Here is a 15227-nt window from a genome sequence, read left to right as displayed (position 1 = left end):
TTTTTCTTGCCTTATTGTAATAGCTAGGGTCTCCAGTATAGTGTAGAGTAGAAGTGATGAAGGTAAGTATTCTTGTCTTGTTCCCTATCGTAAGTGAAGAGCACTCAGTCTTTCACTGCTAAATATGCTATCAGCTGTGGGATTTTCATAGATGTCCTTTATTGCGTTAAGGAAGTTCCTTTCTGCTTCTAGTTTACTGAGAGCTTTTGTTATGAATGGGTATGTTATATTTAAATTATATCTCAATTTCAAAACTGATTTAATAAAAGTGATATTACATATTATATATACCAAAATTTACACAGGGCAACATTCTCAGATATATCGGTTTAAGAAACAACTTAAACTGTGTAAAGTTAAAAAATTTAAGAAAACACTAGTAAAGGCTAAAAAATTTATTTTAAAGTCTGTTAACTATCATAGTAAAGATAAAGTAAAACCATTGTTTGATAATTTTGCTTTCAGAAGTGGAAAATTAAGAAAGGAATTGCTATCTTTCCATTCCTTAAGCTAATATTTCAAAACTAAATGTTATTTCTCTGTGTGATTACCTTTGTCTGTAAAATCTGAATTGCACTTTTCTAATTAACACAAATGAAATATTTTATTTTTTTCTTTTCCTCAGAATAATCTAGAATGTTTTTAACATTTAGGAATTATTTTTCTTTCTTATTTATTTATTTATTTATTTATTTATTTTTATTGCAACAGAGTCTCCTTCTGTTGCCCAGGCTGGAGTGCAGTGGTGCGATCTTGGTTCACTGCAACCTCCACCTCCCAGGTTCAAGTGATTCTTCTGCTTCAGGCTCCCAAATAGCTGGGACTACAGATGCACACCACCACACCCAGCTAATTTTTGTTGTTTTGTAGAGACAGGGTTTCACTGTTGTTACCCAGGATGGTCTTGATCTCCTGACCTCGTGATCCGCCTGCCTCAGCCTCCCAAAGTGTTGAGATTACAGGCGTAAGCCACTGCTCCTGACCAGAAATTATTTTTCTTATTTGGTGTATAAATACTACCGGTATATTCTATGTAACATTAAGTAATTACCCTGTAGGTTAATTCTGAATCAGTATGGTAAGATTTTATTTCTATTTTTATCCCTTTTATACAGATGAAGAAACTGAGGCTCAATAAATGATTTGGTTATAGTTATTTCTATTTTTATGGTAACTTTTTTTAATAGGAGTTACTTAAAGATCCACTCTACATTGGACTACGGCAGAGAAGAGTAAGAGGTTCTGAATATGATGATTTTTTGGACGAATTCATGGAGGCAGTTTCTTCCAAGTATGTATCTTTATTTAACCTATATTTTAGTCAGTAACAATAACATAACAGACTATTAAAAAATCCAAGATTTATGCAATATGGTTTAATAATTAGAAGTAATTTGAATGAAAAATACATATATCCTATCTATTTCCTCATAACTGTTAATGGACAAATGATAATATCATGTGTCTATCCAGAAAAGATTATTTCTGTTGCTGTCCCGGAATATACTTTTTTTTTTTAGAAGAACCTTTAGAACCTGTGGCTGTTGAAATGCATGATTATGGTAAAGGAGGCAGTGACCAGTGACTAAATTACCTGCAAACCTTTTTACATTTATTGACAATCTGTACTTTCTGGTTGATGATAAAATCTGATCTTCAGTCATCTTTGTGGCTGGTATTTGACTCTCTTATGGTCAACCACCAGCCACAAAGGAAAAGCAGAAAAAGAGGTGGGGATTGAGCATGAGTTGGTACAGTCCACAGGGGTCCAGAATGGAGCAAGGACAGGGCATTCCATCATGATCCATGCATCTCTGATTAAATCTATAATATTTGATTAAAATGCAGTGCTATGTAGGTTGAGAGTCTCTTATCCAAATCACCCGAGACCATTAGTGTTTATGCAGATTTTGAAATATTTGCATATATATATAATGAGATGGTACCCATATCTACACAAGAAATTTATTTATGTTTCATATAAATCATATACACATAGCCTAAAGGTAATTTTATGCAAAAGTTTAAATAATTTTGTGTGTAAAACAAAGTTTATGTACATCGAACCATCAGAGGCAAAGATGTCACTGTCTCAGCTACCCATGCGGACAATGTATGGTTGTTTGGCATCACCATTATCCCTGATTCTGAATTTTATATGCTAGCAATAAGCAATCATTTTTTGCACTTATCATGCATAAATCCTTAACAGTATAAAACATAATATACCATAAATGCAATGAAAAAAATAATGTGTTCAGGGTAACTGGTGGCATCATATCAGCGCTCAAAACGTTTCAGATTTTGGAGCATTTTGGATTTTGGATTTTTGGATTAGAGATGCTCAACCTGTATCTTTTTAAGTTAGCATTTGATTGTGGGCCAGATGCTATTGTAAATTTTTCCATTTTTTTTTCAGAAAAGAGACTCCCACCATAATTTAGTAATATATTCTAAGAGAATTTTATCACACTGACAGTCATCCCTTGGTTACTGTGTAGCCACAGAAACCACATACTATTTAAAAACACATATGTTGCCTTGGTTTTTCTTAGAAATAAAGTCATCACTAGAATTAACTCTAACTAGAGATGCACTTCTGGTTTCTTTTTATTATAATGTTTATTTTTAAGAAGTTTTATCCAACAGCAGAAAGTGCTTTCATCAGCTTGCACAACATTTAGAATGCATTGAACCTCTCATTACTCAAGGTTTTAATGCTGGGTACATTTGCCAATTAGTATGGACTACATTTTAGAACCACATGCTTGATTTATTTATTGTAATTATTTGACCTATTTCATTAAACTATACTTATTTATAGAAATAGTTGAGAAACTCTGCAGTTTGTTTGAGATCACCTAATACAGTTAATTTCTAATAGTTTTTCATACTTAAAGTGCCTTATCTTGTGAAACGCTCATGTAAGGTTTTGAAATTATCCAACTTCCTCAGTAGCAACATTAATCAAGAGATTGTATAGATAATACTGTAAGGCTATATAAGAGGAAAGGAAATGCAGTCTGGAATAAAGTCTATCTAAATAAGACAACTTTAACAAACAGACGCTGCTAACAAGTTAGGTGCACTTAAATGCTGATGAAATAAGGGGAGAAGGAGTTTTTATTATTGGGAATCAATGAAAAGTTTTGGGAAAAAATGAGATATGAGCAAATTTTGAATATTTTATATCAATCCAGAATCAAGAAAACTGTTTTTTTTTTTTAAATGTGGAATTGAGGAGTTACCTAAGTTCTTTGTAAGGAAACAGGGATTGACAAGTGTAAACAATAATTTTAAATGTAGATAGCACCTATGAATCAGGGGTTGTACTTCCAGAGAAAAATGCCAAAGACTAAAAAAATACTTTCTGTCATAACATTGTTTCAGGAAAATGATCTAGATGTGAAACCTAACACTACCCAATTAAATTGGGAAGTTGTAGTGAAGATAAACCCAAGATTATTTTAAAAAGAAACATAACTTAAATTCAAAGTGGGAAATGATTGTTACAGGTTACCTAGACATCAGACTCTGAGATAGAGTTTATTAAGGAGTACCCTTGGGCCAGGCACAGTGGCTCACACCTGTAATCCCAGCACTTTGGAAGGCCGAGGCAAGCAGATCACTTGAGGCCAGGATTTGGAGACCAGCCTGGCCAGCATGGGGAAACCCTGTCTCTACTAAAAAATACAAAAACATTAGCCAGGCATGGTGGCGTATGCCTGTAATCCCAGCTACTTAGAGGCTGAGAGACGAGAATTGCCTGAACCTGGGAGGCGGAGGTTGCAGTTAGCCAAGATCACACCACCCCGCACTCCAGCCTGGGCAACAGAGCAAGACTCTTTCTTAAAAAAATTTAAAAAAAAAAGGAGTACCCATTGGGATAAACCTCTTTGGAGGAGAGGACATAGTACAGAGGTTATACTGCAACATGGACCCACCAATAGCCATGGATAACTTAGTTGGGATTACCCCTGCCTGCTGTTTAGATACTTACATGGACACTAATTTCTGCCCATCAACCTCCCCCTCTTTCTCCTTCAATGCCCATCAACCTCCCTCTCTTTCTCCATCAATGCTATGTTGGTTTTTTTTTTTTTGCCATCTTGGCAGGTTTAGGGTAGAGCAGCTTCAAATTCTTCCTCTCGGTCTTCTCCACAATGAGAGCTCTTTACTCACAGGCTGAGGATTTGATATGGGTCTTGTGGCACTTACCAAGTCTGTCTTTTCTGATTACACATCTAGGGTCTGAGGAATCACCACCAGGTGGGTCTGTGGTCACAGTGGACCTATTATGAGCCAGAACTTGGCTGGGGCTCCATTTATTACTGGCTCCTGTATGCCTCTACTCTAACAGGGAGAGGGGAACAGTGTTTTGATGCTTCAAGTCTCCAGGTATCCGTGTCAACTGTGTGCTCATTAGTTCTCAGACATTTGAATAGTCCTTCTCCAGTGCATAGTTACTTGGGTAAAGGGCTGTAGTTCCCTGTGGATAAAGATTAGGGGGATTATTACCCTGTATTCTTGTCATGGTGTTATAAGGTTCTTTCTTCTGGGAACTAGGCCTCTTCTTCAGTTTATGGGTTCTGGGTCTAAAAATTAACTCAGGTTCGGAAGCTGAGCAAGAGATTGTGACTTCATTGGGGCAGCTACACTCAACTTTGTGGTCATTAATCTTTGGTTTCTTTTGATAGTAAATATTGAGTAGTAGCTTTGTTAGCTCTCCGTTTTGCCTCTAGGGATGCAAGATTCCATTAATTATCTCAAAAACATTTTGTGGGTTAGCCACACACACCCCACTTTTGCCACTCTTATGATAATTGTGTCCATCTGGCTTCTGATGGTTAAGCATTCTCACCTGGTCTTAGCATCCTTATTGCTATCAGTCAGGCTGGTTATATATCATCCTTTTCTTCTGTCACTCCTGACCTTCAGGGGAGAACCACCACTGAAATTTTTAGTAATGTTGATGTCTTCTCATTGGCATATTCCTTATGGCTTTGGGAAATGGTGTGTTTTCTGGGCCTTCCTGTGGAATATGTTCATCTTATGGATTTTCTGGCTTTTACATGTGTCTATATACCAGACTGCCCAGTTCTCTGAGCCTCGCAATCCCCTCTTCTGCCATTTGCCACAGCATTCCTGGCATTTCAGTCATATTAGTATCAGCCATCAATTTGTCCATGTTTCTAGGAACCATCCTAGCAATGAGTTTGCACCATCTTCTGGGATTCTTGCCACATGTTAAATCCTGTATCTCAGGAGAGTGCCTGCAAATCAGTAAGCTCTCCCTTTTCCTAGGTTCCAGCCCTTTTAATCAAACACCCTCAGAATTTAATTCTACATGTATTCTCCTGGCTAATACAAATACTGGTCTTGTGGCTCCTTTGGGGTAAAGTCTCTTTCTTCCTTTATCAACTCTAGTATGTCCCAGATAGGTTATATTGTGATAAAACCTTAGTTATTGGCCCAGGGATCTGGAGGGGAGGCAGAGGTAGATGGTAGTTAAGGAGCACATGTTAATTTATGGGGGTGAAATCTCTAACCTTATCATCCCAAGAAAGAAGGGGAAGGCCACTTTGTGAGATGCGAAAGCTCTGGGGGAATCTGGGGATTCAGGATTTCGACAGACATCAAACCAGACATCCCATTCCATGTGGCAAATTCCCATTCTTTTGTAACTAGGATTCTGATTTAGCAGATCTGCTTTCCTTGAGTTTGGGAGCTTGAATATTCTGATGATTAAGCCCTGTTTCTGGACATAAGCTTTCTCTACCCAGCAGCTACAGAAGCTGAGAACATCTTTGTATCTACAAAGGAGGGCCTCTGGCTTTCTTGTTGGCAATTACTTTCTCTGAGCTTTTTGTGTTTTTTTTCCCATTGTCCTTATAGTTACTCTACTTCTCTCATATTTCTCAAACATCTGAAATATCATTCTAGCTAAGATGTTCCCTTCCCAACATCTCAACTCACCTCTGGTGAGTTTTAATAGTTGGACTGCTACCTTGGACCGGGCGTGTGCTCCATCTTCTACCAGTGGTGGGGTCCTCATTACCACTGCAGCAGTGAGTTAACCAGTGCCAAAGCCCCATCTTATTACCAGCTTTCTCAGACTATTCCAAGATTAGGTTACCTGGGAGGCACATTCGGAAATGAAGTTCAGTGTTTAAGAGGTTTGTAAGAAGTGCCCTTGAGATTAAACTCTGTGGAAGAAATAACAAAGGAAGCAGGAATGGGCAGAGGGAGAAGTTGAGCTGCCTGCAGGCACAATGACAGCTTTCCCTGATCCCGTGGGGAACTCTGAAGCTACAGTGGATTTTCAGAGTTGTTACCAGTTGGGCTGAGATGGTCAAGGCTTTATATTCCTGCATCAATTAGTCACTGGATGTGGGTCACTCTGGGAAAGAGCATAGGTCGTGGCCTGTGGTGAAACGACTCTTTGCAGCTGAGGCAACCCCCAGGACAACAGTGGGGGATCCGAGGGGGATATCATGATATTCAGCATAATTACTCAATTCAGAAAGTATTGATTAATTAGCTTGGATATTAATTAGCATCTCTAGTGGAGTAGCACAAATCCATTTCCTAGTACTGGCCTGTTCAACAAATTTATCAATTGGGCCTAGTAATTCTACATCTGAGTATATAGGTTAAGAAAATACTTTAAAATAAGAATATAGGTAAAGGAAAAATTTGAAGCCGAACATACAGAATTTCTTCTCTTTGCTTCCAGGATAGCACACTCCCCTTGCTTTCCTCCTACCTCACTGATTGTTCCTTCGTAGTTTTCCTCAGCTTATTCCTTTTCATCTTCCCCACTCCCTGCCAGCTGTATACATTAGAATGCTTCGGGGCTCGAAGCTTGAAACTTTTCTTTTTGCTATTAATCTCCACTTCCTTGGTAATCTCATCAAGTCGTACATCTTTATATTTGTGACTCCCAAATCTTTATCTCTAACCTGTACCTCTTCTCTGAACTTCAGAATCACGTGGTAAAACTCCACTTGACATTTATACTCAGATCTGTAATAGACATAGCATATGTAACATGTCCAGACTTGGACTCCCAATCTCCCACTGACTCCCAGCCCTGCTCCTGTTGCAGCCTTTCCCATCTCAGTAAATGACAACCCCATTCTTCCTCTTCCTGTGACTAAAAATGTTGGAATTACCACTTTGTACCCAGGCCACCTACAAAACTTAGTAGCTTTAACTACAGAATGTATCCAGAATCTAACCTTTTCTCATTGTCAGTATCATTACTTCTCTTAAATGAACCTCTTTTACCTGGATTATTGTAACAATTTTTTAACTGTTAATGAAATTCTGCTTCCTCCTTTATTGCCCTTTAGCCTGAAAATTGTGTTTCACTGCTTCCTCCTTTATTGCCCTTTAGTCTGTCCTCAACACAAAAGCTGTGATGGTTCTGAGGTAATTTCTCTGCTCAAAACCCCAGGAAAGCTTATCATTTTATTCAGAATAAAAACAAATTCTTGCAATAGTGTAAAAGGCCCTGAGACTTCTGGCTTCCTGTTACCTTTCTCACATTATCTCCTCCTAGTTTCCCCCCTTGCCCACTTTGTTGTGGCCTGTTTGCTATTTTTCTAATTCAAACTAGGTCAAAGCTTGTCTTTCTGTCTACTTGACATCCTCACCATACCTGCCTCTGCCCAGTTTTCCACATGACTAGCTCTCTCACCTCCTTTAACATTTCCTCAAATATCCTTTTCTCAATAAGGCCTTCTTTGACCAACCTATGTAAAATTTTACCCTCAGCCCACTTTCCTCTTTTCATACATTTATAAATATCTGACATATTTGATATTTAATTATTTATGTTCTGTCTCTATTCATATACTGTTGAGTTCTATGAAAGCAGGGAGTTTTCTTTTTCCTCCACTGCCATATCCCTAGTTTCTAAAAAGTTATCTAGTATGTGATAAGTACTCAATAAATATTTGTTAAATGAATGGTAGAATTTGATTTGTTTTGTTTATATAGCTTAAAATGAAAAGTATGAATGGAAGAACTTATTAGAATTTCTTTTCATGTGATTTAATTTCAGGAAATATTAAAGCTCTTAAATATGTGTGTTTGTTTTTGTAGTTGTACTTCTTATAGTATCCTTTTTTTTTTCACAGAATCAGTTGCCCCTGAAAATTAATAGAAATGTAGAGGCAGCTTCAGCTTTACTGCCTAAAATTCTCTATATTAGAATTTCATTAATGATTATTAACTAAATGAGAACAAAAGCTTTACCTCAAGTAAGCTTTAAAGAACTAATATTAAAATTTTTAAATGGAATAAATAGCTAATATTCAACAAAGACTATATTTAAAAATTGTGTTCTTTTTTATTTTAAATGACAAAAATTAAAAGTTATTTGGAAGCACTAGGAATGGCCACAAACACGGTTATTATACTACACCCTCCTTCAACCTTGGCTGCCATCACAAATTGTTCTGTGATCTGTCACATAAAGTTTAAGAGAAATAATCTTAGTCTGAAGCCATATCATCTGCCATTTGCTGTCAGGTGTGATAATGGGGTTTTCATACAATTATGCTTTTTTTGCTGAGTAGTGTTGAACAAAAGTCTTGGCTGTGTGCCTGAAACAGACCAGACTAGTCAGAGATACTATCAAGTTGGTAATAGTCCTTGAGGGTCACTTATCAGATTTCAAGATGTATAGCCTGTGAATTATCATGGCCAGATATACTAAATTTATTTCTTTAATTATTATCATCTTTTCTAAAGAAGGCATCAAATATGTAAATTAATATGTGCTCTTCACCCTTATTCAGGGTTGCAGTTAGATAGAGTTTCGTCCAACTCTACACTAAATCCCTGGCTTCCCAACAGGGAAGGGTCTTTTTCTACTGCCCTCCTTCTTTCTCCGTGTCTTCTGCAGTTAATTTCATGGCTGACTTTCTGTACTACCTTTTTCTACCTGTTCTAATCATTGCTTTTTATGCCTGATCATTTTTTAGATGACGGGGATATATTTATAACTTACGTGATTTTATCTATAAGTCTGTGAGGCTGTTTAGATTCCACCTGTCACTTTGATCAGCATGAGTTACTTTGCTTTTCATAAGAAATTTAATGAAAGCATATGATTATATGGGATTCCACCTGCTATTCTTCCCTGTGGACCCAGGGTGAAATAACCAGGTGAAAAAAATAAAATGCAAAGAATGTCTGTCAATGTGAGAAAAATCAGCAGTCATGTTACTAGGGAACATGACTCAAATCAGGTTTCTGACTCAGAATTTTTTTCCATTTTCCCATCCAAAGAAAGATCAGATTCACAATTAACTATAGCCATATTTTCCTTAAAATCCCAACTATTTCTATTTATACCATTCTCTCTACTTTTTTTTTTTCAAGTGAACAAAAATGGTGGGTCATGAAAGAATTAGAAATCTAAAGGTATGCATTATGTGTATGTATGTGTAAAAACATGTGCACTTATATTCCATAATGGATTTAAAGTGGATGTATACTTCAGTATTTTGATATTTGATTTGCATCCCTGTCGGTATCCCAGTCCAACCTTGGAGAAGCCAGAACTTTAGCAAGTCAAGTTTACTGTTTCATTCTGAACATGGTTTACAACTCTTCCTTTTAGATGCTTTTTGTGCCTAATTCCATTTTATTCTAATCAATTGCATTAATTCCACCATTCCTTTAATATGGATATAAATGTTTTACACTGTTTTTGTTCTGGTTACATGAGTCTTATGCATGCATTATTTCATTTAACCCTATTTTCCTTACTAGAATATAAGCTGTGTTAGAAAAAGTACTGTATTATCAAGGGATTGCTTTTTTCTGACTATCCCATATTATATTTTACCCTACAGTAGGCATAAAATAACTGCTGTTGAAAGCATTATTTAAGCATTGAGTCTAATATTCTTGAAACTACAGTGGCATATATCTGAAGTAAAGGTAGCTCCCCAACATAAACTAGAGAAAGACACAGTTTTCCAAATAAAGAGTCTCTGCCTATAGTAAACTAAAGATTTGAGTTTTAATTATATGGATACATTTATGTTTTAGGTTGTAACTTTTATCTAAAGAAAAGAAACATTTTAATAAATTCCTGTTGTATCCATTGTTACCTATCTTTTTCTCTTAGAATTTGTAAACATTGAGATTTCTAATTTTCAAATCGTAATGATTATCTTTAATAATCTAATAATTTAGCTTTAATAAATTCAGATAAAATATTAAGGGCTTTCTCTATATAAATCTCAATGTGATAATCATTATGATTTCAAAATAATCTGTATACCATGTTTCTTTTCTGTATCTCTCTCCTTTTTTATTCTCTTAACTTTAATTTAGCAAGATTAAGCCCAGTTTCTTAAAAGCTTGTGTTTCTTATTGTTTTCCATCTATAGTCCCACATATAATAAATTAGAAAATAAGAATGATACATCCGCTCATTGGTAACATAAAAAAAGAAGACTCAATATGATTTCCTGAGTTATAGATCAACCTAAAAACAAAACAAAAAACACTATCAATAGCAATATCTTGTAGGTTAAAATAAGGTCTTTTGTTTATAATATTTTTTCTTGCCATCCTTAATTTACGTGTGTTTATAGACAAAGGTAAAGCAGGTATGAACATGTGAAAGCAATTTACTTTTCCTTTTGAAAGACCATCTATGTGTCTGGTTTGGGGAAATCATAACAATATTAGAATGAAGTACATATATTTTAATTATTAGAGATTAAAGATGCGGAAAGGAAAAGAATAATTAAAGAGGCAAACTTAGAAAATTGATTTGGGGGTAAGGTCAGAAATTAAGGGTACTTTTTTGGTTCTGTAGGAAATTGAAACCCTAATTGCAACTAATATCGTATCTGGACCTAACATTAGTATTGACAGTCAGTGCATTTCAGTTAATGAAAGCCAAAGTCCTTATAATGGCCCTCAAGCCCTGATGTGGCCCCCTTACTGACCTCTATGATGTGCTCACTCTCCTGCACCCACATTCTCCACGCTGCCTGTACTGTCATTGAACTCTCAAGGCATGTTCCTAACTTAGAATATTTTCACTTGCGTTTCCCTCTGTCTAAAATATTCTTCTCCCAGAAATTTGTTTCGTTAAAAACTTAATCTTTTTCATATATTAGCTCAAATCTTAACCTTCTTTTGAGGTTTACCCTGACTACCCTATGTAATACTGAAACCTGTCCCATCTTCTCCCCACCCTGGCTCTCCTGATCACCCTTGTTTTGCTCTACTTTTCCTTTTTTTAAATACCACTTATTACCATTATTCATTTATTATGTTTATGCTTATTGTGTGTTTCTTCCACTAGAAGATATGCTGTCAAGGACAGGGATCTACTTTGTTCATTTTATGAACAAGTTCCTTCCTGTATCAATGCTTGGCACAGAGTAGATAAACAACAAATATTTGTTGAACTCAATTGAGATACTTAAAGGGAGGCCACACAAGACAATGTGAGTGGTTTTGCAGAAATCTTTCACCATTACTAGAAAATTATTTCATTTAAACATGTCTTATTTTTATTGAATTACTAGCATCATTTTTATATGGAAAGGAGAGCCATCAGCACATGGTAAGTAATGAATACCCGATTGTCTCAGGTCCCAGGAGCAGATTATCCCTCAAGGAATTAGAGGTTAGTTCTAAAGTTAGCATGTTACATAGAGTAATCTAACGACATTTAATGCAAGTTGGTAGTAAATATTGTTTGAGCTGACATATGTCAAAGTCTCATTATTTAAAGCTACAACAAAATTTGTATAAAATTTGCCATAATCAAAATGTAAGAACAAAATAATCATTCCTGTTGCCAAGATGATCACATTCTGGCTAACTCAATTTTCCATGATTTGACTGTTACTTTTATTTCACTAACTATAAAGCAAGCCAGAATTAACACAGTGTGCCACGTTTTTTATTTTACTATGATGTAGTGATTAATTCTCAAGAGTGTTTTTCTTTGTGGTATCCACAGATGGTGACCCACTTTTTTCATATCCTCATGAAAATAATATCATATTCTGTATATACATGGTAAAAATGCCACATTTGTGAATAGAAAACAAAATAAGCTACTGTTAAAGTTTTGTTGACCAATATTGTTAGATTGAGATGTGTCAAAATTTAGATGGAAAGAAAGGCTCATCCTACTGAGCACAGGTTGGAATGGTGTTGCCTGGGACAGGTTTGCAGTCCATTTCTTCAGAGGTGTCATAGAATGACATTTCTTAATTCAGTTAATTTACCATGGTTTGGAGCCTGACTCTCAGCTCAGGAAGTTTAGAAATCTAATTTTGACAGCTTGCAAAGCTCATATCTCAGGTACATGTGATAAGTAAAACTTGCACTTTGGAGTCAATCCTCAGCTCCACCAACTATTACATTTGTAACCTTGGAAAAATTACTTACCTTCCCCCAGGCTTAATTTTCTTGCCTGTAAATTGGGGTAAAATGGTAATAGTACCTTCAGTAGTACCTTCAGACAGTTGTTATGATGATTGAGAGAAAACATATAAAACAAATTACTTTTATCAAGTGCTATAAATAGTAACTATAATTTTTATTTTTCAGGAAGGATTACTAGGACCATAATTTAGTTAAAAGATGTAGGCTGGCAAATTTGGCTTAATATTAAATGGAGCATTTAATAGTTGGAATTGTCCCCAAATGAAATAATGTATATAAAAGTACTTGCACATAAAAATTACTCAGAGGTTGTTATTCCTTATTGTTTCTGTTGTTAATATTATTTGTGAACTCCCCATCACTCTGAGAACATGGACAGATGTGCTTAAAGATATAAAGATTTCTACTTTTATGTGAGATGATGGATTAGAATTAAATGTTTCTAAAGTGTTCCAACTTTAGGATTCTATGAAAGTGGTAAAAAAAAATCATATTTTGTTTCAACATTCAGGACTGGTTGTTTCATAAAATTCAGTGATTCAGCCATGCTTGTGATCATTATGAGTCAGTTGAAATTGATCATCACGATATATTTGACCCAGAGGAATAAACTTCTCATTCAACATTGTAAATTATTTTGTTTTGCATAACAAAACAACTTTAATAAACTTCAGTAAGCTTTAGCTTTCCCTTGCTACCCAAAGTTTATTTCATAAAGAGCTCAAGAGACAATTGGCAAGGTAAATAATTCAAGAGAAAAAATGTTCACAAGAAGTTTTTATTTGCTTTGCATTCTATTCCCTATGCTACATATTAATTGTACAGTTAGCTTCAAAGTAAGTTTGTAGTAAAAATTACTTTCACAATAAAAAAGGTACATAGATACAAGCAACTAGCAAATTAACTTTGCAAAGAATAAGATGTGGGTTTACATAAGCCATTTATGCCAATTAACTAGACCAGTTCTCAACTCTCTCTTTTTTTGAAACATCTGTATCAGTATCATCTGATTGTATCCTAAAGCAGATATGGAAATAATTTATTATTCTTGGGTCTCTTCTGTGACCCCATTATTGTCCTGTCCATTTATCTCAAGATCAGATTCATTATTAAATCTATCCAGACAATTCCTCTATCATGTCCTTGATCCATTTCTATAACCATAACCCAGTTTCTATAATCATAACCCAACTTCACCATTTTATATCTTTACACCATCTCGGTAACTTCTGATTTTCTTTAGGATCATATTAATAAGTATTCAGGAACTTACCTTTACCCCGCTATTGACTGTTTTCACCTACATATAAATCCCTTTGTGATCTGGCCCATGCACTTCACCTTCCTGTCTGCCATCCTCCACCCCTCTGTGTATCCTTTACACCACTGTATAAATAAATAGTTTTAGTTGCCTGCACATGTCATTGTTCTGTCACACTTCTTCTCTGTATAAACTGCTCCTTCTTCCCCCAGTGCTTTTGCTTATTTAATTCATGCTTATCTTTCATAACTCAGGTTAAATATCTAGACTGGAGAAGTTTTCTGTATAGTATCCTAGCATGGATACACCAAAATAGCATGTATCACACTGTATTGTAATTATATTTATTTATTTGACTTAGCATTAAGTCATCAAGATATTAGAGGTCAGGGCCTCATTCTTTTCTCTCTTCCTTTATAATATATGTTGTTACTCTGATACTTCTTTTTAATAACTTTAATTTTAAGTTCAGGAGTACATGTGCAGGTTTGTTACATAGGTGACCTTGTATGATGGGGGTTTGTTGTACAGATTATTTCATCACCCAGGAACTAAGCATAGTACTCGTTAGTTATTTTTTTTTTTGCTCTTCTCCCTCCTCCCACCCTCCTACTCTAAGTAAGCTGCAGTGTCTGTTGTTCCCTTCTTTGTGTTCACATGTTCTTATTATTTAGCTTTCACTTATAAGTGAGAACATGTGGTAATTTGTTTTCTGTTCTTGCGTTAGTTTGCTAAGGATAATGGCCTCCAGCTCCATCCAAGTTCCTACAAAGGACATAATCTCATTCTTTTTTATGGCTGCATAGTATTTCATGGTGCTTATGTACCACATTTTCTTTATCCAGTCTTCTATTGATGGGCATTTAGGTTGATTCCATATCTTTGCTATTTTGAATAGTGCTGGAGTGAACAACGTGTGCATGTGCATGTGTCTTTATGGTACATTGATTTATATTCTTTTGGGTACATACACAGTAATGGGATTGCTGGGTTGAATGGTAGTTATGTTTTTAGCTCTATGAGGAATCTGCACACTGCTTTCCACAAAGCATGAACTAATTTACACTCCCACCAGCAGTGTATAAGTGTTTCCTTTGCTCTGAAAGTACACCAGGATCTGTGTTTTTTGATGTTTAAATAATAGCCATTCTGACCGGTGTGAGATGGTTATCTCATTATGGTTTTGACTTACATTTCTCTAATGATCAGTGATATTGAACTTTTTTCATATGTTTGTTGGCCGCATATATATCTTCTTCTGAAAAATATTTGTTGGCTGAGCACGGTGGCTCGTGCCTGTAATCCCAGCACTTTGGGAGGCCGAGGTGGGTGGATCACCAGAGGTCAGGAGTTCAAGACCAGCCTGGTCAACATGGTGAAACCCCATGTCTACTAAAAATACAAAAATTAGCCAGGCATGATGGTGGGTGCCTGTAATCCCAGCTATTTGGGAGGCTGAGGCAGGAGAATCGCTTGAACTCAGGAGGCAGAAGTTGCAGTGAGCCAAGATTGTGCCACTGCACTCTAG

At 35.8% G+C, this 15227-nt stretch overlaps 1 protein-coding gene across 1 annotated transcript in view; it reads left to right on the top strand.

The window, feature by feature from the left end:
• ME1 (malic enzyme 1) overlaps positions 1-15227 on the top strand; it is a 212602-nt gene that overhangs the window by 106884 nt on the left and 90491 nt on the right. The window contains exon 6 of the mRNA XM_003816382.5: positions 1188-1291. Coding sequence (XP_003816430.4) covers positions 1188-1291 — 104 coding nt within the window. The remainder of the gene's footprint in view (positions 1-1187; positions 1292-15227) is intronic.

Source organism: Pan paniscus, chromosome 5, assembly GCF_029289425.2.
Source record: "Pan paniscus chromosome 5, NHGRI_mPanPan1-v2.0_pri, whole genome shotgun sequence".
NCBI lineage: Eukaryota > Metazoa > Chordata > Mammalia > Primates > Hominidae > Pan > Pan paniscus.
This window is presented reverse-complemented; position numbering and strand designations above follow the sequence as displayed.